We start from the raw sequence: 27,958 nt of genomic DNA on the forward strand, positions 1-27,958 counted from the left end.
TTGTTCCTTTCTCTCTCTCTCTTTCTCTTTCCGGCCTTCTGTTACGGAAAATACCCAACTCCTCTTCCTCCCCTTCCTCCACCCAATACCCCACCCCATACCCGCCGTTTACTGCCTTGTTCACGTGGAACCATGGCTGCTTATATGGCCTATTCGCTATGTCTAGCCGTTCCCGAAGGCCAGACAAGCGTAAGCGATCCGACATCGATTGCTTCACTACGAGATCGCTTCATGTCGCGCCATTCGCACCTATACGATGCCCAATTCACTAGCACAGGCCTTGCCCATATACCCAGTAAGCTATTTTTGAATGTAGTCGTCAGTGGACCACCCACGGCGGTGCTGGCTGCACGAGGCGAGCTGTTGCGACAGAGTCCAGTTGAGGTAAGTCTCTTTCTCTCTCCCTCTGTGTGCTTCCGTTATTGCGGCTTTGTTTCTAAATGAAACGCTTCGTCCTCGGAACAATAATGACAATTTAGAACTAAACTGAAAGCAACCCTTGTAGTCCAAGCTGACGATCACGTCGTTTAATCCTGAATGTATCCATGGCAAGCGGCGGCAGAGGCTCGTGCAGGGCCTGGGCGAGATAGCCAGCGAAACAAAGTGCAAAATCGTCATTAGTAATGCGTCGGAACCTGATATTCATCTCTACGGAGCGTTTGACTCCACCGAAACCGCACGCGTACGCTCCCTCGTGTTGCTAGATCAAATGGTAAACAAAGACCTGTTTTTTCTTAAAAAAAAAAGAGTCGGCTTTTTTGGGGGGGATAGAAATGTCGTGTAACCACCGTCCTTTCTTTCGTTGCCCTTTTCCATTCGGGACATATTCCACCATGGGGGCCCCCTTATTCTAGATGGGCTTGTGCACGGACACGCTGGACATACCCTACTACCTCCACAACCTCATCGCCGGACGCAAGCACAACTACCTCCAGTCGATCATGGAGGAGACCGCAACCAACATCTATCTTCAGTCCGCGTTTACAAAGATCGGGTGCACTCAGCACATGGCCACACCCGTGGGCGAGCGATCCGGTACGATCCACCTGACTGGCGAGCTGAATGGGATTGCCCGCGCAAAGGAAATGATCAACAAGCTCCTGATACGCAAGGTAAAGTAATAATAGCACATACTCTTTGCTCGCAACCGGTGTGCCCTCTTTGTGCTAAATCGCCTTTGTTTTTCATGTTTACCAAAAGAGCAAATCCATGTATCACAAGCAATCGACAATGCATCCTCGGAAATTGGACTGGATTCTTTTACATCGGCAGGAGCACGTATGCAAAATCTCGAGAGACAATGGTAATGTCACCTCCACAGCAACGTAGCGTCAAATAAAAGACAGGAGAGAGGGTGAGAAAGAGGAGGAGAGGGGGGGGGCACCCCATGAAAATTTAATAATAACCTTCTGAATGCCTCACGCAGGCTCATTTATTGCTTTTCCTGCATTGGGCTCTGGCAGCAACACTGTGACGGTATACGCTGAAAATAGAATCAACGCTGAACGGACCCTGCGATCCCTTAACCATCTGGTACGACTCTCTTCTTCCTCTTTTGAAACATAGCAACTGCAACTGCAACTGCAGCAGCAACAGCAACAACAACAACTCATTGGTTACTGCTGGTATTGCTACTAGGCTTACAAAATATACGAAGTGTCGTTCAATGCAAAGTCCAAAGGCGAAGGCGCTCCAAATGCTGAAGACTATGTCCAATTATCCACTTCCCCCGAAGCTTTAGCGCAGCTTGTCGGTAAAATTTCGCAAACATCAGGTGCTGAGCTGAGTTACCGAAACGATACTGGTCGATTCGAAGCATTCGGGACCGAACAAGCGGTCCAAAGCGCATACCGCATTCTAGCGACTATCCCTGTTCTCAAGGTAATATCCATCCGTCCTAACACACACATCACATGCGTTTATTAACAGGGAGGGCCTGAAAATCACACCACATCGAAATATTAGCTGCATCATAGCTTAAGCGTGTTCGCAGTAGAGCTTGCAGCCGACCAACGGGAGTTTCTAAGCGGCAAAAAGAACGGCAAAGTCAACAAGATCATGAAAACCTGCGGTGTACGCATCAAGTTCCTGGCCTTTAACGAGTACAATTTTGTGATAACTATCGAAAGTGAAGACACTGACAAGGCATTAGAAGGGCTTGCAATGCTACAGGACGAGCTTCCGGCAGAGACATCGTTCTTCGTACCCGAAATATACCATCGTCGCATCATCGGGGTCGCAGGCAAGAACATACAGCGTGTGATGAAGCGGTTTGGCGTCTATGTCAAGTTCTCGGGTGCGGAAGAATTCACGTCCCTGGGCGGCTATTTTGAAAACGAACACAACGTGGTAGCACGAACGCCCACCAAAAACCGGGCGAATCTCGATAATTTAAAGGCGGCAGTGATGGAGTTTGTAACGTTTCAAAAGGACCGCGACTTCATCACAAACACTATTCAAATACCCTCGCATCTGCATCGCGACATTTCAACACACCATGGGTCAGAAATTCGAGAGACCGGTCGTTTACATAATACACGTGTTTGGTGGCCCGAGCGCGTGGGTACCGACGAGGTGCTGGTGGTCGGACCCGCATCGCATATTGCCACGACGCTGCAGCTCATCAACTCAATCATTACGCGCGAAGCATACATTGTAATTCCATCGACGGATGCCTCACGAGACTTACTAGCAAGCAGAGTCGGCGTTGTTAAGAGGCTTGCGGATAAAATACACCGGGAACTGGAAGTGCATGTGCTTATACCCAATACGAACGACGATGAAGATGTTGCCATGTCAAACAACGTCTACTGGATGCACAACCACAGCAGCATGCACGTCGTTCGTCTTCGATACCAGCAATCGCACGAGCAACATCTCGCAACTGCCAAGGAAATGCTTCTAGCCTTTTTCAAAGAGCACGGAGTCCCGGTCAAAGCGAATTTCTGGAAGCCTGAAGATCTTTCGCCCGGTCTCACCTCACCCGCGTCCGGTGATTCGTGCTTGAACATTGACCAGGAGGCACTCGCATCAATACCGTCGCCAACACCTGTTACAGTCGATGACATGAGCAAGCAACGCGACTACAGCATGTTTGATGCACCACCAACTTCTTTCTCGGCCTTTGACGGTGCCTCTTGGTCAGTTTTCCCAGAAGGGAAGAGGAGTAACGCGGGTGAGCCACCACTGTCGCTCAAAGATGATCCGCTTCGAGCGATTTTTGAAAAAATGCCAAGCTCACCACTGCACGGCACCAGAGAAAATGGGAATGTGCATCCGCTTGACAGGTCGATCTCTGAGAACCCCGCCCGACGACAATCGTCTGCAGCGGTGATTTCTGCATCCATGCCAGGCAAGAACATTTGGGCTTCGCCAAGACTGCAGGCCAGTATTGTAAGTTGTTTGACTCGTATACCACACCGTCGCAACTCTTCCTTTATGATTTGTCATACTAACAAGGGCACACATTCAATCAGTCCTATTCCCCACGGAGCCATCAAGGTCCTAAATATACCTCCTTGAGCGGCGGTATCACTACTAGTACTACTACTACCTCCACCTCCACCTCCACCACACGTGACACCTATGGGGCAGATACCAGACGCTTTATGGCGCCACCCAGACCATATACCTCATTCTCAGCGACGACTCTGTCAGGACAGAATCAGCGCTCAGGCTACCATCAATCTATGCCTGACATTCTTTTTGGAAGAGAGCTCTTTACAAATCCGTATTTGGCTAATCTCCCTACACCTCCACACTCTACGGGTGACCACATGTTTAACAGCAGCAACAGCAACAGCAACAACAATGGTGGCGGTGGCCCGCCTGCTTCCTCCAGCTGGTCCCATCACCAACTACCCACCCCACCACCATCTTCTACCCTGCCTTACGGTCCCAATAGCCATCTGCATTATCGAAAGATCGAGAAAACTGCCAATACTGGTAAATTTCCCATTCAGGATCGGTCCACGACCACCACCGTTTGCATGATCTGACCCAATCGCCCTACGTTTGTCTTGTTCTTCTTCCTCCTCCTCTATAGATACCAAAAAACCTGCTATTCCCAATCCTTCCGAAAGTTCTCCATTCCCTTGCACAACAGAAACATTGAACTCATCCCAACGCCATCAGCATGGCGAGCGCTCTCCTGGCTTCAACATTTAATAATAACAATAATATTAATAATAATAATCATTTCTTATTTCCCTCCTTCACATTTTGTTATTTACTAGTGCATTACGTTTTTTTGTTTCTAATAAAAGAAAGGCTATTGTTGAAAATCTGCAAGGAAAAACTATCTGTACCCTGCCTTGTCTTTGTTCGCTTTCTTTGTCCTATTCTAGTTGCTGTGCTACTACGCCTGCTATGATACACCATTGCACCCTTATGCTCTCTGGATGACGTATCATGTAGCTCTGCTAACACGGGCTGCAAGTGTGGGCTTAGCACCTTGCAGGAATGCGTGATTAACTCGGTTATGTAGCCTCAGCGTGGTTGTGACATAATAAGCATGACAACAATAAGGTTTGAAGCTATGAACGCTTGAAATGTGACACTTCAGAAAAGGAGATCAACTTATGCAGATCATTGATGGGTTTGGGGCTGTAACGATAAATGTCTGTTCCCTGCATTGTATGTGTACATTACATGCAAAGGCAAGACATCGTGATAGGGATTGCCTGAAACCTTAATTCTATCTTCTTTTTCAAACCGTTCATCATCTATATCATATAGAAAGTGGCTGCTCCTGTAGAAAAAGAATGTAAAAAGAATGACAATTTTTCCTAGTAGTGTGGCAGCTGTACAAATATTGTACTACTAGGTACTAATACTACTACTATTACTCGTTTATATAGATAGGAATTAGAATGGTATAAAAAGAGAACGCTTTTCATGCAGTTACTAGATAAAAGGGCTAATGTTTATAGGAGCCCAGCTCGATGGGTGAGTATGGTGAATCTGAATCACGGGGTTTTTTTTGCATATAAGAGGGCGGGTTTAAGGAATTTGGACCTTGCCACTGACGCTCCTGAACAGTCCATTGCTTGCTGACTGAATCACTTTTTAAGGAGCCCATCCCTGTGTCGCTATCCTCATAGAACGTGTTGTTGGTTGTCGCTCCCAGAGTCGAGCCATTGTTCGTTCGTTCAAGGGTGCAGCTGTTTTCTTCATCATTGCTGTTTCCAGTGGATTTGGATCTGAGAGCAGCGTTGGAAGTGATTTTTGGACTAGACATATCGATAGATGGAATGAAAAGCTCGATAAATAATAATATTACAGTAAGATGGGGATATTCCTTCATGTATATACATACCTCATCACAACCACTAACTGAGCAAAAATAATGGTGACTCCTGCTAGGTTCCACCATGCTGCACCCATAAACAGACTTCCGATCGTATTGTTGATGATTTCTTCGCGTAATGCAAAGTAGAACAAGCAGATCACCGCAAAGCCCCAGACAGCGATAACAAATGCTGCGACGATGAGCTGGATCTTGAGAATACCAGTCTGGACGGCGGCAAAGTGTCCACGCCGTCTAAAGTTATTGTGATGCCCCTTCAAGATTCGAACGAGGCGAACACCTGCATAGAGCACTGCTGCACCCAAGCCACCACATTCAAGAGTCCAGCATGCGTAGTGCACTCGTGCAAGTGCTCTTGCGGTTTGAACGGAGGTCTCAGCCAAAATACCTGCAGAAACCGAGAACCAAGTGTTTACAAAGAAGGGCGAGAACAGGAATATGCCGCCCACAATATCGACAATTAACGGAGACGGAAGCCAGCCAGATACGTTGCGACTCTATAATCATTTTGAAAAAAACACAGCAAAAATAAAACGCATCAATTAGAGAATGTTTGAATGCAAATAGAAGGAACAATAGAAAGAAGATTGGTTTAAAGCGTACTTGAGAGATCGTCTGTGCAATGCCGATCAAATAAAGGGTGACACCGCCGTAAGCAAACTCAAACCCTAACTCAAAGAAAACTAAAATATGAAAGAAATCAGTAAAGTTGAGATCGGGAGGGGAACGATGATCTATAAGGGAAAGGTTGGTCGATGATTTACATGATCGGAAGGCATAATTGCGGGCTATGTCGAGCATAAGAAATACGCTTTGCAATAAGTGAACTATGAATCAAGCAAACGTTAGATAGAGTGCACAGAGCCAATTAATTTCTGTTGTCCCGACATCACGGAATATTAAAAATCAATTTATTACTTACGAATGCTATGGATTACGAAGAACAATAGCATGCTATCCACAGGTTTGGGCTTGAGAAATGCTCCATTCATGGATCCGTGGTTCCAGATAGTATGACCTTGTATGCATAGTCGGTATATAAGCAGCACAAAACCTATTATGTGTCATTTCGTTGAGAATGAAGCGACATGAAGGCCGCGACAAAATGACAAAAGAAAGTTTGATTATATTGGAGGGAATTACAAACAAGACGAGGTAGAATAAGAGCGAGACACTAAAAGTGCATACCAATAAGACCGCCAAGACCGGCAATTGCAATGTTGATTATACTAATGTAATGAAGACCGACATGTTCTTCACAGTTTTGTATTTCGAGCCGCCAGTCGCAATGACAGACACCGTTCGAGCATTGCCGTGCTAATGAGTCCATAACGAATAGCAGAAAGAGCAAGTAAAGATAGGAGTGGATATGTGTCGAGATAGAACATCCTTTTCGGATCAATCAAAGCTTGGGTGACACCAAATGCCTTTGTGCTGCTTACAAGCACGTTCGCTCTATGCTCCTAACTCAGCAGTGGGAACAAATGAATTGACACAGAAATAGCTGTCACTCCCACTTCTTTACAGTAAAACATTTATACGTTAATATGCACCCCAAAATTCTTACCGGTTTGTGCATAGCTAAAAGTACGGTTGTTTAATACCGGCACCTATTACACTAAAAGATACATATTCGCAAGTCATGATTAGGTCACACAAGAATAGAACTGTCACGCATTATCATACACGGACGGCGGCTCGGTTCACATGTATGGTCTGGGCGCACAAACGGTGCACAAAATGATTACAGCGCCTTGGTGACTCTGCTAAAATAAATTATTAGCGCACTGATGGTATGCAATGAGCAACGGTTGAAGAATTTACCCCAGAATTGGTCCCTCAATGATTTAAGGAGGTCGTTACAAACTATCGCCGCCGCCGTCGCCCATCCGTAAAGGGCCTGGAAGCCAAATGGGGTTATCTAGAAAAAGTGCATTGGGAGAAAGGGGATCGTCGTATGACATAAGAAAGAGGAAGTATCTCGTCGGTAGTAAGACTTTACCTCCTAACCGGAAAAAAACACCGTTCCTGATCCTCAGTCAAATATTAGTGCCAGACGCGGCATAGCACGGAGAAGAACCCTGCTTTGCTCATACAGTAATCTGTATGCTCTTCCTTCCTTTCCTCCTTAATTGCTTTTTCGGCGTTTAAGCTGAAATTAGGCGCATTGAAGTAACTTGGACAAATTATAGATAGTGTAAGAATTTCCCTTTATGTCAAGCTAGCTCTACTAATGATTCTACCGACAACACTGGGGTTGCAAATACAAGTAAGCAATAAGCTTTTCTTTTGCCTTTAAAATCAAAGGACAGATTATGTTTCTACATGGTTCAGTAGCATGAACGCATGCTTATTTTTTCAAAGTCTATACATTTTCGACGTTCTAATTTACTAAAGACCCGATCTCATTTTTTTTAGAGACGAAGATTATTTGATTAATAGAAGATCCAAGAAGCAAGCTGCAACCACGCGCATCATTGTGTGCAACATTAAAGTGGAGTTTAATACATGTAACATGAACTCGATAAGAAATTAATGGCAACCCGAGCTTGCAAACCCGTCAACTACATGGCAAGTGTCACCAGTAGCGGGAATTGAGCAAAGAGAGCAATCAATACTTACTGTCTCGGCTCTAAATCGACTAAAAAAAGGCATCAGTGTAACTACCTTTGAGCGAAACTATGGGTGAAAACAGCTGTGTATATTACTACCACGTATTACACGATGATTTACAACAGCCTCATTAATATCCTTTCAATAACAGAAACATAGTACGCTAAAAAGATAATTTTACAAGTGCTAAAAACGCTAAGAGAGCTTACCACCTTGGAACTTGAGGAACATCGTTGCAACATGAGGCAAAAAAAAGCGGTGTAGTGGGAATGCTCGGGTAGCATAAAAATAGTGATGGGGAAACGCTCAATAGCCTAAATACTGTATAGTACCACAATGACAGAGATGTTGCTTTTAAATACTGTAATCGGGCAAGTTCATTATCTACTATATAGAGGCTAGTGGAGAAGTAATGTAAAATTCTGTTACTCGAGTTGTCAGGTCGAAATGACTTAAGCTAAATATATGTACAATGCATTGATAAAACAACATTAGAGAGCAAAAAGTTACAGAAAATAAGGGTTTTACATTAAGAGCGTAATGCTTATCTATCTATAATGTGGCAAAGCTTCCACTTGATCCTGCTCGTACGATGTTAGCTCCAGCTGTGAGGATGCGTTTGACCCACGTCGACTTGGTGTACTGGCGCTCAGAAAATTATTCCATGGCTTTTTGCTTTTGTTCAATTGTCCTTGCTGTGAATTCCACTGTTCCTCTCTGCCATTTGCTTCAATAGCATACAATATTGCCTCGGTATCGTCCTGAGAAGTAGCAGTCATGGCACCGATAGTTGAGTCACCATATCCGCGTGGATCAGGATGCGTGCTTGTTGTGTAATTGCTGGTGCCATTCGTTAAGTTATTTGATCTTAGTGCAGGATTATTCCTCATGTTAGGACTACGTAATGATACACAAGCGAACAAAAATAGTATAAGTATTCATGTTCACATGTGCAGGGACGTAGAAATAAGTCTACGGCCATCTTTTGATGTAGCTCAAACTTGCCTAACAAGTACTGATATCAATGCTATCAGTGTAGTGAAACTTCCGAGAATTGACCAAGTTGCACCAATGAAGATGCTACCTACAATGTTTGCCATAATTTGGTCTCGAAGTGCACAGTACAGCAATAAGATTGCAGCAAAAGTCCATAGACAAATGATGAACGAAGCAGCCATCAATTGGATTCTGTAGATCCCGGAAATTACAGTCGCAAAACTGCCCCCTTGTCGAAACTTTCGGTGATGGCTTTCTAATACACGAACAAGTCGAATACTTGCATAAAGAACAGCGCCACCAATGGACGCGACCCAAACAAACCACAGCATGTAGGATACACGAATTAGAGTCTCGGCTGTACCGATAAGGTTGTTTTCAGCTGCAGCACCAGCACCAATAGCAAAAGATACGCCACAAATTAACGGACCAAACAGAGCAATAAAGCCTGTGATGTCGACAATAAGCGGTGATGGCAGCCATCCAGCGGCTGAACTACTCTGTTGTAGTCCTTAATGTTACTTCTCAATTGATATGATGGTTTTATATACAACAAAATCATGCACGTACCTGGGATATAGTTTGTGCAATACCAACCAGATATACCGTAATACCTCCGAGCCCAAACGACCATGGTATCTCCCAAAATACTATAATATCAGATCAGTTTCGTAGTTCAGCCCCCACATCCATCCCCACACTCAAAGCACACATGTCAGAAAACTTTACAGGACCGGGCGATCCAATTATCGGGAACCGCATCTGTCATCAAAATTGCACTTGAAATGACTCGAACTGGCCGCAAATTTATGAGTTACTTGTTTTTCTTCTCCCCGTTTCCCAACCCCCTTCTCTTTTTTTTTGTTCAACTATCTTCTTACGGGCATTAAACGCTATGAAAAGGACAAGCATGCTATCCACCGGTCGTGGCCGTAAGCATCCCTGCGTAACCGCAGGAGAATTCCAAAGGCTATGCCCTTTAACAAGCACTCGATGAACAAACATAGCGGCCCCTAGTTTTAATGGTCAGTGGGGGTTTGCCTTTTTCTTGGTACTCCTAAGCAGCATGGCAAATAACTCACCGACTACTACAGTCAACGATGAAACAGCAGTGCTAATGGCGTTTATATGCCACATGGCCACACTTTCTTGACAATCATGGATGCTAATGCGCCAGTCGCAATGGCATTCGTTGCCACCTTTATAGCAATGTCGATCTAGTGCCCGATTGGACAGGGAATTATCTGCCATGAAGCTTCTATCCAGGCTCAGAAAACAGTAGTAGATAATAAGATAAAGTTGGGCCTTTCACACCAGTGACGACGCAAAACCGGGCTGTGCACCTGCAGCTAAATACGTTCAATGTGTGTTCATTTTTGATTCGCAGTAATTATCTTTGAGTGACACTAGAAGGTTGCAAAAGTACAAATAGGCCAGTCGCGTATTATTTTAGTTAAGACTTAAAGGCGCTTAAAGTTGGTGCATCATTCTCATGCTAGTGAAATTTGTCTCAACAGCGTAACTTCCATGCGACGGCCGGTTCTCAAAACACCGATCCATCAATACGTTCAAGCATGGCTATACCGGTATTACAGGTTGCGTGAATGGCAGTCTCTAGAGCGCCATGCCGAAAAATACATAGCACAGTAGCAAAATCTTAGACATGTTGTACAGTATACAGAATTATCCCCATGATTAACAGTTCATCATGTCTGCAAGGGCTATTGCAGCGCTATTATGTAAGTATGCATATTTTACCATGTAAAAAAAATCTATGTTATAAGCCAGAGATACCACAGTGCTGCGAGCAAATGTTTTAGTGTAACAACTTGTTTCAGGTACGGTTGCTAGAGAAACACAGTAAGAGGACTGCATGTACGGTATCAGGCACGGTTGTCACCGTAACAAACATATCAGTACGCACTGTTGCTAGAGAACCTGACAGGTGAAGAGATCCCTAGCAACAACGTCAGCAAACAGTCTACGGTTTTAAGTTAATATTAATTCAAAGATGAACAGCAGCTCCTTCAGTAATTTCAATCCTTCAGAAATCATGCCATCATGCCTGGATCAAAGTAAGCATTCTATTATGGTGTTCTTGATAATAGATTGTACATCAGCAACAATGCTAATGATAGCACGAAGTTTGTTTTTGATAGATGACGAGACGCAAGATACCGTGCTGCTGTATTTAAAGCAAAATATTTAGCTACTTCGGCATACACAAATGAACTAATTGATGTTTCGTTGGTAGACAGGAATTTAAAGTTATTAGCATTGCAGGCAGTATATGATCATCCCTTCTTTTGTGAGTAAACTAAGATTAAAAGAAGCAGATCAACATAACAGTATATATATGTAGTTTGTCATGATATACTGTATTATTGAAACTATTGTTGGAGCGATATGGATGTATATAAAGGAAGTATAGTGATTGAATCAATAATGGTGATCTATTTGGCATCTATCATATTAGAGGTATACGGATGGTTTGTGTCTAAGTTGGAAGGATATATATGAAATGCAGTGTGTGTATAAAAAATAAGCGATCAGTGATGCTCATAAGATGTCAATTCCATTTGCGAGGATGCTTCAGATTGTCGCCGCTTTGTTGGGTTTCTGCTGAAGAAACTTGTTTTGTTGATTTTTGGCGGTTCGTTTTGATGATACTGTTGTTGATTATAATGAACGTCACCATTATTTGTCTTGAGAGCATGCAGAATAGCCTCATTGTCGCCTTGAATCGTAGCAGACATGGCACCAATTGTGGATTGACCTCCAACACGCCGATCAGGCTGCGTGGTACTTGTTGCTGTATTGTCACTGCCGCTTCCATCCGTGGATTTCTTAGATCTTAGCGCCGCGTTTTTGCCCGTTTTGAAGCTGTTATGCGCAGTATATAATATCAAAAAGGAGGGTTTAAAACATAATGAGTATGCGCTTTAAGGACTTATGAATACATAATATGTTAGCCTACTAGCTTACCTGGCCATAATTGATATCTCAACTATCAAGATAGTAACTCCTGCAAATTGATTCCATGCGGTACCAAGGAAAATACTACCGATAGTATTTTCCATGATTTGATTTCGCAGAATCCCATACAGGAGTAAGACTAAGGCAAAGCTCCATAAACATATAGAAAATGCGGCCACCGCCACTTGTATTTTCAAAATACCAGCCTTCACAGCAGTGTCATCTGAACCTTGACGTAGCTTTTTGTGATGGGATCTTAATATACGGACAAGGCGATCACCTGCAAAGAGGACTGCAGTTCCCAAACCTCCTGTCCATATAAACCAGATGCAGTAGCTTACGCGGATTAATAGCTCAGCTGTTTGTTGATCATCGTGCACTATTGAACCTGCTGCTAAGGTTAACGGTATACCGATCAGTGGTGAAAGCAGCGCGATAATGCCCACGATATCGACAACTGTCGGTGACGGCAGCCAGCCGGAGGCGGAGTTACTCTGTGGTTATCTTAGTTTAAAGTGGTAAATCTGGGTACGATAGCTGTTTATGGGGTACCTGAGAAATTGTTTGGGCAATGCCAAGCAAGTACATAGTAATGCCCGCCATTCCAAAGGACCACGGAAGCTCGTAAAGAACTAAGTAGATTATATGTATGTCAATGAAAAATCACGTAGAAACAGTTTCCCGTGCGTAGTCATATATATTCTACAACATACTTGAGCGAGCCAGTAAATTCCCAGCCCCAGCGTCTGTAACGAGCACCACACTAGTTGCCAGTCGAGCTAAAAGATTGAGTGTTACTGCTGTGTTAAAAAAATTTAATAAATTAAACGAAAAGTAATAGATACCTCCATCAAATAGTACAAAAAACGAAAGCATACAATCAACGGGTTTGGGGCGTAAAAGCCCTCGACCCGATCCTCTATGGCTCCATAGAGTATGACCTTTAAGACCGATTCTGTGAATCAAGAGTGCGATTCCTGTGAAAAACAGAGTTAGAGTTGTAAAGCGATAGATTGCTTTACCATTCAACATGATGCATACCTATGAGACATCCTAATCCAGAAATTGCAACGTTTAGAATGTTTATATACCACATTGCTGTAGTCTCCTCACAGTCTTGTAGGGTGAGTCGCCAGTCGCAGTGGCAAACTGCACCAAAACAGTGGCGGTCGAAGGCACGGATAGTGAGAGTCGGGTCGTCAGCCATGGTTCGTCAGTAGTTGAGTTAAAATTGCAGCGACCGAGGAAAGACAAAGGTCGCACCATGGATCTGATGTATAACATCGTTCAAGTAAAAAAGGGTGACACACAGACGTTCAAAAGACCCAATAAACTAGGTTCATCGAGACTGTCTTCGTTTCCGAAAAAAAAAGCTTTTAGCGCGCGCAGCGACTTGGACTACACTGACTTTTCTGAAAGAAGATGGCATTGTAACTTTGACATGTAGTATCACAACAACATAGGTCATGGGGATGATGCGTGTCAAACAGCTGTCAACAAACGATCTTGTCAAACGCGATCTTGGATACAAGATCACAGATCTGAGATGCATTCTGCATAGGCGGTCTCTTGAACAAATCAACAATCAACGAAACCAGGAATATCATTGGAGGAACGGAAGAAATTTAAATAAGATTCTTTGATCTGGCTGATGCATATGCAAAAAAACAATAATTACGAGAAATAAATAAATAAAATTCTGGAAAGATGGAAAACACGAGCTAAACAAAAAGAAAGAGTAATAGTGGATGTATGATTGCGCGATGTAATTAGGTGAAGCCAAAGAAGGATAAACGACAATGGGGTATGTAAAAAAAAGAAAAAGCGGGAATGGCGGCCACTACTTAGAGCCGGCGGTGTTGACTGGTGGTGTTCTCCTATTATTATAAGCGCCTGGCTCCATATGTATAGTAAGGAGGACCAGAGGCACCTTAATGATGATGATGTTCATACGATGTCAGTTCCAGCTGGGATTCGTTGTCCGATGTACGTCTTTTGGGTATTTTGTTACCGAGGCCATTTTCCGCCAATGCGTTGTTGTTGAGCTGCTCTCGTCGTGCAAGCCATTCTTCGTCTTTTGCTCTAAGAGCATTCATGATGGCTTTATTATCAAAGGTGTCCGTTGCTCCCGATTCGTACGCTGATGCATGATTAAAATCAGCACGTGAGCTGTTGGATGCGTTATTGGTTCCTGTTTTGTTATCTGATGACGACCTGGTACGCAGAGCAGCATTCTCCTTTTTGCTGGGACTATATTAGCAGCCATGGTAAGTTAGTTCACATTTGCATTAAAAGCATAAATCATAAGGATGGTATTACCTGATAAGTACTGCCAGTTCTACAAGAAGCGTTGTAGCACCGGCGAGCAACGACCATACGACGCCGAGAAAGATGCTACCTTTGGTGTTTTCCATGATGTAGTTGCGCAGGATGCCATATAGAAGGAGGACAGTGGCAAAGGAATACAGACAGATCACGTACGAGAAAGCCGTCAACTGGATTTTGTAGATGCCAGCTTTGACAGCTTCGTAATTCTTCGACTGACGGAACTTTTTATGGTGGTTCCTCAAGATGCGAATAAGTCGAATGCCCGCAAACATGACGGAGGTTCCTACTCCACCGGTCCAGATGAACCAGAGCGAATAGTTTATGCGGATCAACGTCTCGGCCAAGTGCAGATTTTTGGTTGCCATTGCGCCTGCTGCAATAGTAAATGATTCGCCGACAACTAAAGGGGCAATTATAAAAATGAGACCAAAGGCATCGATGGCTCCCGTTGAAGGTAGCCACCCTGAAGCTGAATTGCTCTAGTGAGAATAAAAAAAAACCCAAGAAAAAGTAATAAATGAGTTTCGACCATTGGGAATAGTGCTCCTTTTTTCTTTACCTGAGCGATGGTTTGGGCAATACCAATCAGATACAAGGTAATGCCCGATAGGCCGATGGACCATGGAATCTCGTAAAGAACTGGGGCAAACATATTAGATCAGCATTGCTTTTCGGACGGAACGTTAAAAAATGGAAATAAAGTTACATGATCGAGCAATCCAGTTTTCGTGAGCAATGTCCGTGATCAGCACCACGCTCGTCAAAAGTCGGACTACGGCAAACGAGTCAACATCAACTTCTATCGAAACAAATCGAGTTCGCTGAACTTACGAGCATTGAAGATAATAAACAGTAACAGCATATTATCCACCGGTTTGGGTCGTAGAATACCAGCACCTGGCCCTTTAGGGTTCCAGATAGTGTGTCCTTTAACAATGCCTCTGTGGAGCAACAACCCCGTAGCTATTTGGGAAGGAGATGTAAACTTTCGAAGCTGACGCATATCTTTATTCACACGGTCTGAAACGCTTGCATACCAAGCAAAATGGACAAAGCCGACACTGCAATGTTTACCACATTGACGATCCACATTGCTTTGCTTTCTTCACATTCGTGCAGAGTAATTCGCCAGTCGCAATGACAAACTCCATCGATACAGTGGCGCCCAAAGGTCCGGAGGTTGGAAACCGGTCCGTCAGCCATTTTTCGTCTTTATGAATGACGCGCAAAATAGCCGGTGAAAAAGTGGTTTTAAAAGAATGGAAGAGAAGGAAAGAAAGAAGGTGGTTCTAATGGAATATCCCGGATAATGCGCTGTCGATTAGTTCGTCTCGACTCGTACAAGCCAATTTAGGTTTCACAGGACTAATAAAGCAATCGGACAGCCATTTTAGGGTCGTACCTGGATTACAACCCTTACTGCGTTATCCAGCTCCGCTTTTGCATGTCAAACCCCTTATATGCGTCTTCAGCCACATGCTGTTCGTCTGCACAGGTCCCTTTTAGCAAAACGGTAGGATGCACCGAAAATTTATCGCAAGCTTGCATGAAATGCATCAGTGGTATATACATATCAAACAAAGATTTCAAAGCATCACCTGTTTGAATGTCGTGTCAGCTCACCACACAATCAATATCCGCGGCTACCGAGTTTTTGTGCAATCAAGATTGTGTCAGCGCGATGGTTCTTTTTCTGTTTTCGAGCCAGTCACATGCCATATGTTGCGTGGTTATTATTCCCTCCCGGCGATTATGTCCTCGCGAATATGTAGAGGCAGTTATCTTTCGCTTATTAACGTGGCTGTTTTAAAGACCAATGTATTATAAAATGGTTGAAGGGCTATATTTCAATGAAAAGAGACGTGGCTACAAGTTGCTTTATAACGTTCGGCAGTATAAGATAAACAATGAAGCCTACTCCGATGGTAATAAAAAAAAGAAAAAAAGGAACAAGTTTGCAAGAGTGGTAAAGTCGGGTCATTGTTTTTAAGAACGTGAACGTGAACGTCAATGGTGTGTTTGGACTGTCTGTCACTATCGACGTACAGCTGCGAGAGCCTCTATCAGGATACGCTAATATATTCGATCATTTTGTATATAGTGTTAAAGTTTTACCCTCATTAAAAAAACCATTTTAATTTTCTTGGGCTCACTGTGGAACTTGCCTCGGCTGAAAACGTGGAGAGTCTATTATTAACACCACCAATGTTAATACAACGATGTGCAAAATAAAAAATCGACAGGCGATGATTTTTTCCGCTTTTTCATTTCCAGAGTACATGACGATGAGCACTAATCGTGGTACATATATAATTTAAGACAACCCTAAGTAGCCAGTGACAGAAAATAGACAGTAGTACTCCATCGAACCATTTCATAAACGAATGACTTTGGATTACCAGTACTTTGGTATAGTCAGTCTCCTTCTAAGCGCGGAGTGGGGTACGCCGTAGCACCAATATTAACAAATCAACTTGCCCACTTTTTAATATCTTCTGAGATTTGTGCGACACGAACTTGATGCCAATGAAATATACAAGGACAGCGTGTAATGCTATACTATCCAGTCTTAATCCTCGCCTACACCTCCGACGTGTAGTCACTAAAAATATGTACCCATCTCTGAATGCCTTTTTTTCCGTCATTAGATAAGAAGTCGTAATATGGTTGATCGCTTTAATGTCGTATTTTTTCCCAGGAAAACGAGGTAATAAATAGTGATTCATTAAGCTTATGTCATGATGATGTAGGTGAATGTCGCTAGTAAAACTACTATATGTACTAAGACTTTTAATAAGTATGAACTGTTGGGATAACAGCAAATGAACGTAGTGTAAATGAATGAGAGGGAAGTTAGCGAATAATGTAGATGTTGAATATACAATTAACGATAGGAAAGGGGCTTTATGTTAACATGGTAAAAGAAAGTGAGACGAGATATAGTTTGAAAGATTCATGGATCGTTACAAATACTTGTGACAGATGTCAACGGTCGTCGTAGGATGTTAGTTCTAACTGGGAGGAGGCATCGGATGCACGTCTTATGGGTACTTTGTTAATGAAAAAATGAGTGCTGAACTTTTTGTTGGCCCATGATAGCTCATACGGTGACGACTGCTGCTTATGTTTGCTATCACTGGCTTTAATAGCGTTCAAAATGGCCTCGTTGTCGTCCTGGAACATAGTAGTCACTGCACCGATAGTAGACCCACCGACATTTTCTTGATCTGGTGCTGTGCTTACACCAGTTTCTGATGTAGCATTGTTGGTTTCACCAGACGAAGATTTTGATTTAAGCGCAGGATTGCTTTTCGATTTAGGACTGAATGATTGCATTGTTCTTCGTTTAATGTTTTGTCATCCGCATATACACTTATACAAGGAACCCAGCCTTTAGTGACCGATTATACATACCTAACCATCACTGATATCTGAACGACCAGCGTCGTAATGCCGCCCAAGAAGTGCCAGGGAATGCTGAGAAAGATATTAGCAGCCGTATTCGTCATGATCTGATCTCGCAGAATACTATACAGCAGCAGGAACGTAGCGAAACCCCAAAGACATACAACAAACGATGCCACCATCATTTGTATTCTGTAAATACCGCTTTTGACTGCTGTATACTTTGGACCATACCGAGCCTTCTTGTGGTAGCTTCGCAATATCCGCACGAGACGAACTCCAGCATAAAACACAGAGCACCCGATAATGCCTGTCCACAAAAACCAGGCGATATAGGTCAAGCGGACAAAGATCTCTGCAGTTGGTAGATCACTCTCGGCCAACGCGCCTGCTGTAACTGCTACTGCAACGCTGCAAACAAAAGGGAGAAACAAAGCTGTAGATCCAAAAATATCAACTACTAGGGGCGATGGTAGCCAGCTAGACACAGAATGACTCTATGGGGATTTTCTTGGTATCATCAGCATATACGCATCAAATGAGAATTGAATCAACATCTGCTAACCTGCGAGATGGTTTGGGCAATCCCAATGAGGTACAACGTTATGCCTCCTAATCCGAAATCCCAAGGAATCTCGAAAAGGTCTAAAAATATGCTTATGAGATAATCATACAATTTTTTCTTTCGTTCTTTGGGAAAGAGTTAATCGTGCATTACAAGATCGAGCGATCCAATTGCCTGGTAGTGCGTCCGTTATGATGATCACACTGCTTAGCAACCGCACTAAATTAGTCGTGAATTAATAACGCCTTTCTTCTCATTATGTTTGATATTTCACCATTGTTCTTACATACAGGAATTAAACATGATAAAGAATATGATCATACTATCCACAGGCTTCGGTCGCAACCAGCCACGAGTTCCGGTACCGCCATTCCAGATTGTGTGTCCCTTGAAGAAAATTCTGTTGATCAACAGAACAATCCCTAGCCCCTCAAATCAGTTGTCAGTTTTTTAAACAAGATTCAACTCATGAAAGAAGGAAGGTACGAAATTTACCAATAACAGCTGTTATTGCCGAGATCGCAATGTTTACGATGTTTATATACCACATGACATAGCCTTCCTCGCAATCCTGTATGCTTAATCGCCAATCGCAGTGACATACTCCGATGGATCTGCAATGACGATCTATTGCCCGTATGATTGGGCTTGAATTGTCTGCCATTTGGGTATTTTATTTGGCCAAAGAAAGCCGTCGTGAGTAGCAAGAGATATGTAGCACTGGATTTAACAAAGGTGGTACATCTCGACATATTTATCGAGTTCCTGGATGGATTAAGCTACTGGTGACACAGAACGTCCAGGTACTGCGATTGAACAAGCTTCACATCCTTGCCGATCCTTTCGATTTGACCGTTTACTCGCACATTATGATATTCAAATATAGAAAAATTGCCTCAGTATCATAGGTGAATTGATTCTCAAAACTGATTGCACTTGAGTTAATAATCTTTACTCCAAACACTTTATGGTCTCGGGGCTTTTGCTTTTATCGACCAACACGACGACAAGTAAAATGTAATTTTTGACCCGGACTGGTGTGATTTGAAGACGATGAATAGGGATCGATAAAAAGTTCGGATGTGATCAATAAGTGAAGTATCGTATAATAAGCTTAAATTATAATCAACAAATCGATGACAACGATAAAGCCGCATAATCTTTTAGTACAGCGATTAAAGTGGATGCTTCAGATCGTCGTAGATCGCTTAGTAGTATGTTTAGCAGAGGAAAATGAACCGTACAATAAATTATGCAAGTAAAGAGATAAAATCAAACAACAAGAGATGATCTCTAATACGTGGTGCATCCACACCTTAAACCCAATTTGCAACCAACGGTTCAGTAGTCAACAATATATATATAATCTCGCACATCAATTCTTTTTTTAATGATATCTTTTCTTTTGCATAACGAGAGATATGTTGCTTTTTGACCCACATTCTCACGTACGTATTAGAGTATCAAGAGATTCAACCGACTTGAATCGAAGAAGTCCTCGAACAATTTGCTGGCGGCTCCGTAAAAAGCCTGGAATTTCTTAGCAATATTGCATACGACAATGGCCTGTTGACACAGTTCCTATTTAAATACTCTTATCGTATATTAAGAAGCTTAGAGTCTTGGACAAGCAAACAAAAAAAAACCTGCAGTTGTATCAGTCAACATTACTTTCGGGGGCAACGAAGCTACAAAGAGCAATGTTCTTGCCAATGTTGATATGTAGTATATAGCGGATGTCTCTTCGACACAGCCATCAGTGAAGTTGAGCCGGACAGCAGAATACAATATTATTTTTATCACAATGTCGCAACTGTGAAAAAGCATAGTGCGTGAAGCTCTGTCATGATCTCAGGTGGCACCTTTTCATAGCACTTTTAGCAGGTCTGTGGTACGATCACACGTGGAAGAGAACGAGTATGATTACTGGTATTTTGTACGCCACAAAAGCAGTGTAAGATCGAGGTGGCACAAACACATAGTGCTAGATAGCGCTTTATGATGTTTCCGACTCTTGCTTGTGCACCATTTCACGACTTTACCATTCGTATGTAATCGCTTTACTCACCACCAAGAATGCTAAGCATATATCGTACCACTTACTGTGCGGATGAAGATCTCTGATTGTTTCATCTTCATACATGTTTCTTTCATGAAAGGGTATGAATGCATAGTTACACACCGTCATAATACCAGGTGTATCTGACACAGAAAGTCAAAGTGCGCCTTCGTGAAATATATTAAATGTCATTTTACAATTCAGCTTTTTTTTACAGCGCCATTCCATGTGCTCGGTAAGGTAAGGTGATGATGACATACTCCGATGTCCCGTTTCTTTTTTCCCTATTTTTACTGACCTTATCAACCTTATTACTACCGCAGAAACTGCAAAGATGTACATACAAGGAGGTGCCGCCATCGATTTCCGAGCGTTCATGCAAGGAGTAGATGTTCTTCTTTATATCGTTGTATAAGGTTTTAGAGGAGTGAAAGACGAATCCTTTGCATTGAAGGAGAGAATGGCCTAGGACTCCGCCGCCAAACTTAATGTATGGCAGTACCTCCCCTTGAAACACGGATTTGCCAGGATCAGGGGGCCTATGCTTAAATCAAGCTTCAACCGTAGCAAACCGGTAGCAGCCTTTATTTAGCATCTCATTATTGTTTTGATTACAGTCCAGTTTTGGTCACTACGCGTATAAATAGAAAAAAAATTATTAGATCGTGGCAGTACATACATTGCAAAAAAAGTATGTGGTTTTATACATGGTATCAGACAAAAACATACCTAACTACCAAACATAAAAGATCTGGCTTCTTGCTATTTTTTTAAAATGGCTTGTTTCTCATGTAGCATGTTAGAGGGCATCATTGAGCGCTTTTCTCCGTAGACGACGAGGGATTCGTAAGGAGAAGGGAATGAAAACATCAGCAGCAGCAAGATGACGCTAGTAGGGGGTTGCTATTGCTGACACAATCACTTGCCCAAAAAAAAACACCCACGCCGGGGCTGTTGATACCCTGTTCATATATACCGAAGCGATACTAAAAAGAAATGAACTGTACCACGGTGGGACAAATAGTCAGGTTCCAGAACAGTAAGATTGTTGTGGACGAGTTTCATTAATGAAAGCATGTGTAAATTGTGTAACTAGATATCATAGCAAAACTGGTAGTAATAAATTAAAAGAAGAGTGAAGAAGTAAAATATAAAAGTAACGTAATTATAAAGTAAGTACAGTAAAAGGGTAATAGTTAGTTATGTGTTCTTGCTGCTATTAATTGTTATCGGATCCTGGGAGATAGATAGCTTAAGTGATCAACTCAAACTTGGATGATCCACTATCATCTGTGTTTTGTCTTTTCTTCTCGTCGTAGTCATCGTCCATAGGGGAATCGATGCCATGATCGAGTTCGATTTTTTCGTGAGATGGGGTGGTTTTGTAGTAGACGTGGTCTTGTTCTTCCAAGATGGGTGAGCCGGTGGCTGCCAAAGTATTACGTCCACCCACTGCGTGTTTTTGGAATACTTGTTGATATTGCAGCTGCTGCACTTTTAGGTCGCTCATGGCAACAGTATTGGCTAAATCAGGATCGTCACTATTAGAAAACATTGTTGTCGATTGACCATAGCTGGTGGAGTCGTCATGCGTCGTAGTGTTGTATGATTTAATAGGGGGCCCACTGCCACTTGATGAATTCGTGGTGCCAAGTGCTGCATTCTTCTCAAATGTCGGACTGAACAAAAAGGAGTAAAATCATTGGTTTAAGGTTCAGATTCAATTCGTGCTGCTGTTGCCCCACCGAGTGTGCTAGAACAAATACATCCTACATACTTGATGATGATGGCCGCTTCGACAAATACAGTTGCTAGCGGTCCCAAATACTGCCACACAACACCAAGAAAGACGCTGCCGGCCGTGCTGGTCATGATCTGATCGCGAAGAATGCCGTAGAGTAGCAGAAAGGTGGCAAATGTCATGAGGCATATAATAATGATGACCACAATAGCTTGGATCTATAAATATAACAGAAAAGAAATTAATTTCTTTTTGACACTCTAAAATTGTTTCAGATTTGGAGTAGTGATAACTGACAAAATACCTTAAAAATACCGGTTTTTACAGCGCTATAACGTGGACCTGATGATTCCTTGAACTTGGACAGATGGCCCTTGAGGATTCTGACTAAGCGATAACCAGCAAAAAATACAGCCGCACTGATTGTGGCGTTGTTGTAAAACCAGAAACCATACAAAAGACGTGTAAAGAGCTCGGCGATCCACAAGTTCTTATCGGCATAGGCCCCGGCTACAATGGAAAAGATATTATGGACTACAAATGGCCATAAAAAGAGCCAGGTACCGGCAAGGTCAACAATGACAGGCGAAGGAAGCCATCCACTGGAAATGGCTTTATGACTCTGTGAGGGAGACAAGAAGGTATCGGCATTAGCAAATCCAAAGTCTCGCATAACGAGTGTAGAACAGATGCACGAGTAAAGAGACAATCATACCTCAGCCAAGGTCTGTGCAATGCCAACCAAGTAAAGGGTGAAGGATCCGACGCCGATTTGCCAAGGTATCTCGAATACAACTACAAGCAGAAGAGGTATGAAGGAGCGTGAGTATAACATCTTAACAGAGCAGTTTCTTTCACATGTAGCGTACAACAACACGTTGAGTGCTTTTGAGGAAGACGAGGAAAGTAACGTGTACGTATCAAGAATAATGATGCTTACATGAGCGCGCAATCAAGTTATCAGGTGCGATGTCCGCCACAAGAATAACGCTGCTAACCAGTCGTACTAGTGAAGGAAGGCAAACCCAGCAAAGAATTAGTGCCCTGTGTCATAAAAAGAATAGGCAACGTCGGGTCCCTCATTCAATGAACTACTCACGTATATTAAAAAGAGTTAGTAGGAACAGCATCGCGTCGACTGGTTTGGGTCGTAAGCAGCCCCTGGAAGGTCCACGACTGTAATCCCACAACCGATGGCCTTTAATGAATATGCGGTGTATAAGTAAACCAATGCCTTTTGCGAGAGTGATAACATGCGTTAGTAAAGGGTAAACAACAAAACGTCTTAAGCAAGTGATCGGCAGTGTGTATATGCTTTACCAACTGCAACAACAAGTCCTGAAAGGGCAATGTTGACAACATAGATATAATACATTGGTCTTGATTCTTCGCAGCCGTAAATAGTTAACCGCCAGTCGCAGTGACACACGCCATCGTCGTTACAGTGCCGTAATAGTGTTCTTTGACCCTCCATAGCATTTATTATTGGCAATAGAGCAAAAAGAAGACCAAAACAAAAAAAAAAGTGAAGAGGAAAAAAAATGAATGGAGGGCCACTTTTTTATATGAAATGTCGTTTTCTAATGTTTCGATTGGCCTTGGCTATGTAACTAGCACCCATATTCAGATTCAGCTTATAATCGTTTCCGTAGGACGCCTGTGAAAAGGAGAGCGTTCAAATGGTTCTTGTGTGCAACGATGAAAACTTCGATCGCGTTTCTTTTTTTCCCTTTGGCCTCATTGTCAGAGCTTGCTCCTCTTCTCCTTCTATGTATATCGGTCTGCTCTCCCCCATTGCTCCCGCGGCAACGCTAAATGGAAATTTACCGCGCCCACCCACTTCCATCGCGATACCATGTTCCCCCTTTCGGGATCACAGTGCTGCTGCTGTACACGTGCTATAGACCTTCAATGTTACACACAGGTTGAAATGAAGGCGTTAAATAAGGTGATTGCTATTACGTGTCAGACGCGACTGCCTGTGCGACTTCAGGGTCCTGGTGTTTCTCCAAGATATAAATTTAGGCACACACCAGATAATAGCAATCGTGCCAACTTTCTTTTTTGTTCTTGCTGAAACAACCATGTGTTCGCCCATCATGCATTAACAATGACGCTTTACCTCCGACAAACGGCGTGTTTCATATCACGTTTGCTTCTTGCTCCTAGACCATCACGCGTCGCGAACACAGATGCAATCACCATGGCAACAAGACTTGCTCGTTCCTTTCTTGGAAAATGAATATATATATATAATTTATTTGATGGCTAGCAACGGTTCACTGGCATTCGTTCTCCCATGGAAAGAAACACCGGTTACCGAGACAAACAATAAGAGCTAATTAGGAAGGCAACAAAGGAACAAGAAAAACTATGTGCAATAGTGTGATGACGAGAGAGGAGGAAGCGAGGGAAGCGGGAAGAAGTGGGTTGAATATAAAGGACATGCGTTGTTGCTGTTATGATATATATGTATATGTATATATTATAATGCGGGGTGTGATGATTCTTCTAAGATGCGAGAGATAGTAATAGGAAAATAGTATATGTAAAAAAGAAAGAAAACGGCTGAGAGGGTGTTTTTTTTTTACCGGCTGTGATGTATCAGGCGGATCTGGGAAGAAAGATCGTCTTGAGGATCTTCAGGTTCCTTTTCAACGTGGGGCGTCCAGACAGGTTTGCTGTCTTGGTGGCGGTTAGCCGGAGAAAGACCGAGATTCGGTGCGTTGCCGTAATAGAGTTCATCCATGGGGATGTTGGAGCCTGTCAGTGTCTTGTCGCTCGAGAGGTCTGTAGACGAACCATTGCCGTTAAGACCGTTGGATCCATGGTGCCGATTACTGTGCTTTTGGAAGACTTGTTGGTATTGCATTTGTTGTTGCTTCAAGTCTTCGAACGCATGATGGCTGAGTGTTGCTTGGAAGCTCGTGTCGGCAGCGGCGGCAGCAGCATAGCTTGACGATTGCGTTTCTTCTTGAGTGGTGGTCTTTTCACCTCCGCTGGAGCTCTTCAAGTTGCCAATGCCGTCGGTACCAATGCGCGGGCTATTTCGACAAAGAAAACAACGAGTAAGTACAGTGCTTGCTATATTTTTTGTTGTTGCTCTGAGAAATCTTTAGGAGACGTACTTGAAGATAATGGCGATTTCGACACAGAGAGTTGCGCAAGGACCGAGGTAATTCCAGATGACACCCAAGAAGATAGATCCGGGAATGTTGACCATGATTTGATCACGCAGAGCACCGTACATGAGCAAAAAGATAGCAAACATAATCAAGCAAGTGGAAATGATACACATCACAGCGCGGATCTTTATCATTTCATGTTCTAGTTAGTCACCGTACATGTACTAATAAATGAGCAGAATAAAGTATGCTTATGGGTGTGTGTGTGTGTGTGTAATGTACCTTGAAAATACCGGTCTTGACAGATGCGAAGCGCGGACCAGAGGCCTGAAATTTGCTCAAGTGGCGATTTAGAATGCGGATCAGTCGCATACCGGCAAACAAGACGGCCAAACCCAGCAGGAAACAATGCAGAAACCAAAAGACGTACAATACGCGCACCATGGCTTCGGCTACACCCAGATTTGAGCGAGCATATACACCACCAATGATAGCGACAATGTTGTTCATGATGAAGGGTGCAAGGAAGAATGTCGATCCAATGAAATCGACTACGCGAGGCGAAGGAAGCCATCCTGTAGAAATGGCCTTGTGACTCTATTGAGATGTGTCGTCAAGGTTATTTTTTTTTCCACGTTTAGAAATGGTGTTTATAGCAACAAACAAACAAAGAAGCACCAGAAACGCTAATTTCTTACATCAGCCAGAGTCTGTGCGATGCCGATGAGGTACAATGCAAATGCTCCGTAGCCAAACTGCCAAGGAAACTCAAACATGACTGCGCAAAAAATATACTTTTAGCTTCCTTGCCACCTACGCTTCCGTGTCTATTGCCATACTTTACAACTTACATTGTCGTGAGATCATATCATCGGCAATATCAGCGATTAAAATAACGCTAGTGAGCAGGCGGACTATGTATACAGAAAAACAAAAAAAAAAAACAGAGTTAATGGATCGTCACTCCACAGGGTACACGAAAAGAGAAAAAAAAAAGTTTTGAGCGGAGCACAAGAAGGGGCTCCTGGGAAACTTGGAAACTTACGAAGATTGAAGATCATTAACGAGAAAAGCATGCAGTCAATCGGCTTCGGCCGCAGACATCCCTTGGAGGAAGCAGCGTCGAATAAGCGATGGCCCTTGACGAAGATACGATGGACAAGTAGACCGGTGCCTGTTATTATTATTGGAAGGTGCGTGATTGTGGTCACAAAACAAATTAATTACGATGAAGAAAACAATAAGGCCACACGATTTCATAATTTTACTAGCGACATTTCTTTCAGCCCGTACCAATGACAAAAACGAATGCACAGATAGCAATGTTCCCAATGTAAACGCCCGTCATTGCTTTCGCCTCGACGCAGTCTCGCAGCGTTACCCGCCAGTCGCAATGACAATAGTCTTCTGTTATGCAGTGGTATTCAAATGTGCGACTGTAAAGCTCGACTGGCATGCTGTTTTGTTGTTCTAAGGGTTGGATGGTGTTGTTGGTGTATTTATTAAGTGGGACGCACCGTTCGATATGTCGTCGTAGCTCGTGCCTGTCTGTCTGTCTACTGTCGCTGTGGGATGTTGGCTGCGTTGCTCTGTGAACTCGATCTTCTTTGGGTTGGTGTTGCGACGAGTTGGAAGAGAGAAAGAATTTGGTTGTTGGAAGGTGGCGAGGCGAATGAAGCAACAGAAGAGAGAGGAGAGAAAAGTGCAAATTATATGAGAAATCCCGTTTTTTGTGCTCCTTTGCCGCGGGGTGCATCCGCGCTGTCTGTGTTTATTGCGCTGTGTATTACACGTTCCGCTTTTATTGAAACCTGGCAATCATCATGCAAGAGGGCTCATGCCCAAAGCTTGTTTTTGCCCGTCTGAAGACTAACCGCCTCCCTCCCCTCCCCTCCCCTCCTTAATCAGCCATGACATAATATGCGTGTGCCGGTCTTTCTGACGAAAACGCAGAAAAGGGGGTCAGCTAGTGAGGAGTCCATGTATGCACTATGTATTCCCCCCAAAAGAGAGGTCGAGACCGCTTGTTCAGAAAGATTGTAATGACAGTAAAATATGAGCTGCCCAATATCCCGGGCAAAACCGTTTTTCAGGATCCGCCTCTTCTTTTTATTTTAATTTTTTTGCTCGTGCGACCATTCTCTCTCTCAAGAGGATCGCGCTGACATTCATTCGTCTGCGTGGGTGCTAGGCTATGATTGTCATCGTTCTACATGCTGTGTCTCGTTTTGGCTTTCGGAGGGCGGGGGGTGGGGGGGGGGGGATGGGGACGGCGTGCAACAACCGAGTGGGTGGGGGTCCACTGAGCGATCTCTCCAGAATAGCTGCACTTAATAAGGGTTATCGGTATCACAAACGAAACACGAAAAGAACAAAAGTATATGAAATCGCCTTTTAATCTGTAATATGAAAACTGTGTGCAGGCGGAAGATGAAACAAGAAGAACAACAAGAACAACAAGAGGCCTGTTCTCCTTATCTTCACCGCAGTACGTTGCTCCTCAAAGACATATCAAATATAGAAGGTGACAGCTTGCAGCTCCATGCCGTGAGCTTGCCTTGTTTTGGCATGGACTGTTGTAAAAAACAGACCTGATTTCTCTGCTGCCGGCTTGTGATGATTTGAAACAAAATCTTTGCAAGGTTTTGATTTGAAAAGACTTGACTGATAGGTGCCTGTGTGTCTGCCAACGTAGCAGCTTTCCCATGGAATGTAGAACATCGTTGTCGGAAAAGAAAAAAGGGCGTTTGGTTAGGGATATCTAAAAGAATTGGCCACGTCCGCCTTTTTCTCCCCACCCTTCCGTAAGGAAAAGGCTCTTCAGGTACCATCACAAACCAAA

The 27,958-nt window shown here is 43.3% G+C and overlaps 8 protein-coding genes across 8 annotated transcripts; 1 reads left to right on the forward strand and 7 right to left on the reverse strand.

Moving 5' to 3' along the window:
* The first annotated feature begins 361 nt into the window (after positions 1–361).
* BDB00DRAFT_801188 (uncharacterized protein) lies at positions 362–3,945 on the forward strand. The gene is made up of 6 exons (XM_053121841.1): positions 362–712; positions 855–1,112; positions 1,201–1,303; positions 1,427–1,533; positions 1,639–1,881; positions 1,966–3,945. Exons 1-6 carry the CDS (start codon positions 710–712, stop codon positions 3,520–3,522), a joined length of 2,271 nt encoding a protein of 756 aa, XP_052984379.1. The 5' UTR covers positions 362–709; the 3' UTR covers positions 3,523–3,945.
* Positions 3,946–4,790: 845 nt separating this feature from the next.
* Positions 4,791–6,785, reverse strand: BDB00DRAFT_801190 (uncharacterized protein). Its single transcript, XM_053121842.1, has 5 exons — positions 6,231–6,785; positions 6,073–6,135; positions 5,912–5,991; positions 5,318–5,805; positions 4,791–5,231 (listed from the first exon to the last, which is right to left on the reverse strand). Exons 1-5 carry the CDS (start codon positions 6,298–6,300, stop codon positions 4,919–4,921), a joined length of 1,014 nt encoding a protein of 337 aa, XP_052984380.1. The 5' UTR covers positions 6,301–6,785; the 3' UTR covers positions 4,791–4,918.
* A 1,577-nt stretch (positions 6,786–8,362) lies between these two features.
* Positions 8,363–9,705, reverse strand: BDB00DRAFT_950538 (uncharacterized protein). The gene is made up of 4 exons (XM_053129575.1): positions 9,647–9,705; positions 9,488–9,567; positions 8,927–9,417; positions 8,363–8,818 (listed from the first exon to the last, which is right to left on the reverse strand). The coding sequence occupies exons 1-4, from the start codon at positions 9,684–9,686 to the stop codon at positions 8,470–8,472; spliced, it is 960 nt and encodes a 319-aa protein (XP_052984381.1). The 5' UTR covers positions 9,687–9,705; the 3' UTR covers positions 8,363–8,469.
* A 1,632-nt stretch (positions 9,706–11,337) lies between these two features.
* On the reverse strand, positions 11,338–13,165 carry BDB00DRAFT_499450 (uncharacterized protein). The gene is made up of 6 exons (XM_053117610.1): positions 12,935–13,165; positions 12,739–12,870; positions 12,607–12,672; positions 12,446–12,525; positions 11,903–12,387; positions 11,338–11,800 (listed from the first exon to the last, which is right to left on the reverse strand). The coding sequence occupies exons 1-6, from the start codon at positions 13,098–13,100 to the stop codon at positions 11,467–11,469; spliced, it is 1,263 nt and encodes a 420-aa protein (XP_052984382.1). The 5' UTR covers positions 13,101–13,165; the 3' UTR covers positions 11,338–11,466.
* Positions 13,166–13,510: 345 nt separating this feature from the next.
* On the reverse strand, positions 13,511–15,812 carry BDB00DRAFT_801202 (uncharacterized protein). Its single transcript, XM_053121843.1, has 6 exons — positions 15,259–15,812; positions 15,053–15,184; positions 14,928–14,993; positions 14,781–14,860; positions 14,213–14,700; positions 13,511–14,143 (listed from the first exon to the last, which is right to left on the reverse strand). The coding sequence occupies exons 1-6, from the start codon at positions 15,422–15,424 to the stop codon at positions 13,825–13,827; spliced, it is 1,251 nt and encodes a 416-aa protein (XP_052984383.1). The 5' UTR covers positions 15,425–15,812; the 3' UTR covers positions 13,511–13,824.
* Positions 15,813–17,076: 1,264 nt separating this feature from the next.
* Positions 17,077–19,110, reverse strand: BDB00DRAFT_499456 (uncharacterized protein). Its single transcript, XM_053117611.1, has 6 exons — positions 18,687–19,110; positions 18,482–18,613; positions 18,345–18,410; positions 18,192–18,271; positions 17,636–18,123; positions 17,077–17,543 (listed from the first exon to the last, which is right to left on the reverse strand). Exons 1-6 carry the CDS (start codon positions 18,853–18,855, stop codon positions 17,207–17,209), a joined length of 1,272 nt encoding a protein of 423 aa, XP_052984384.1. The 5' UTR covers positions 18,856–19,110; the 3' UTR covers positions 17,077–17,206.
* Positions 19,111–21,047: 1,937 nt separating this feature from the next.
* BDB00DRAFT_801223 (uncharacterized protein) lies at positions 21,048–23,498 on the reverse strand. The gene is made up of 8 exons (XM_053121844.1): positions 23,328–23,498; positions 23,091–23,259; positions 22,932–22,997; positions 22,707–22,786; positions 22,296–22,613; positions 22,028–22,209; positions 21,258–21,929; positions 21,048–21,171 (listed from the first exon to the last, which is right to left on the reverse strand). The coding sequence occupies exons 1-7, from the start codon at positions 23,463–23,465 to the stop codon at positions 21,503–21,505; spliced, it is 1,380 nt and encodes a 459-aa protein (XP_052984385.1). The 5' UTR covers positions 23,466–23,498; the 3' UTR covers positions 21,048–21,171; positions 21,258–21,502.
* A 727-nt stretch (positions 23,499–24,225) lies between these two features.
* Positions 24,226–26,805, reverse strand: BDB00DRAFT_801225 (uncharacterized protein). The gene is made up of 7 exons (XM_053121845.1): positions 26,410–26,805; positions 26,162–26,290; positions 25,968–26,030; positions 25,815–25,894; positions 25,399–25,713; positions 25,120–25,301; positions 24,226–25,035 (listed from the first exon to the last, which is right to left on the reverse strand). Exons 1-7 carry the CDS (start codon positions 26,570–26,572, stop codon positions 24,579–24,581), a joined length of 1,389 nt encoding a protein of 462 aa, XP_052984386.1. The 5' UTR covers positions 26,573–26,805; the 3' UTR covers positions 24,226–24,578.
* Between the last annotated feature and the right edge of the window lie 1,153 nt (positions 26,806–27,958).

Source organism: Zychaea mexicana, assembly GCF_025766255.1.
Source record: "Zychaea mexicana strain RSA 1403 chromosome Unknown BDB00scaffold_6, whole genome shotgun sequence".
Lineage (NCBI taxonomy): Eukaryota > Fungi > Mucoromycota > Mucoromycetes > Mucorales > Lichtheimiaceae > Zychaea > Zychaea mexicana.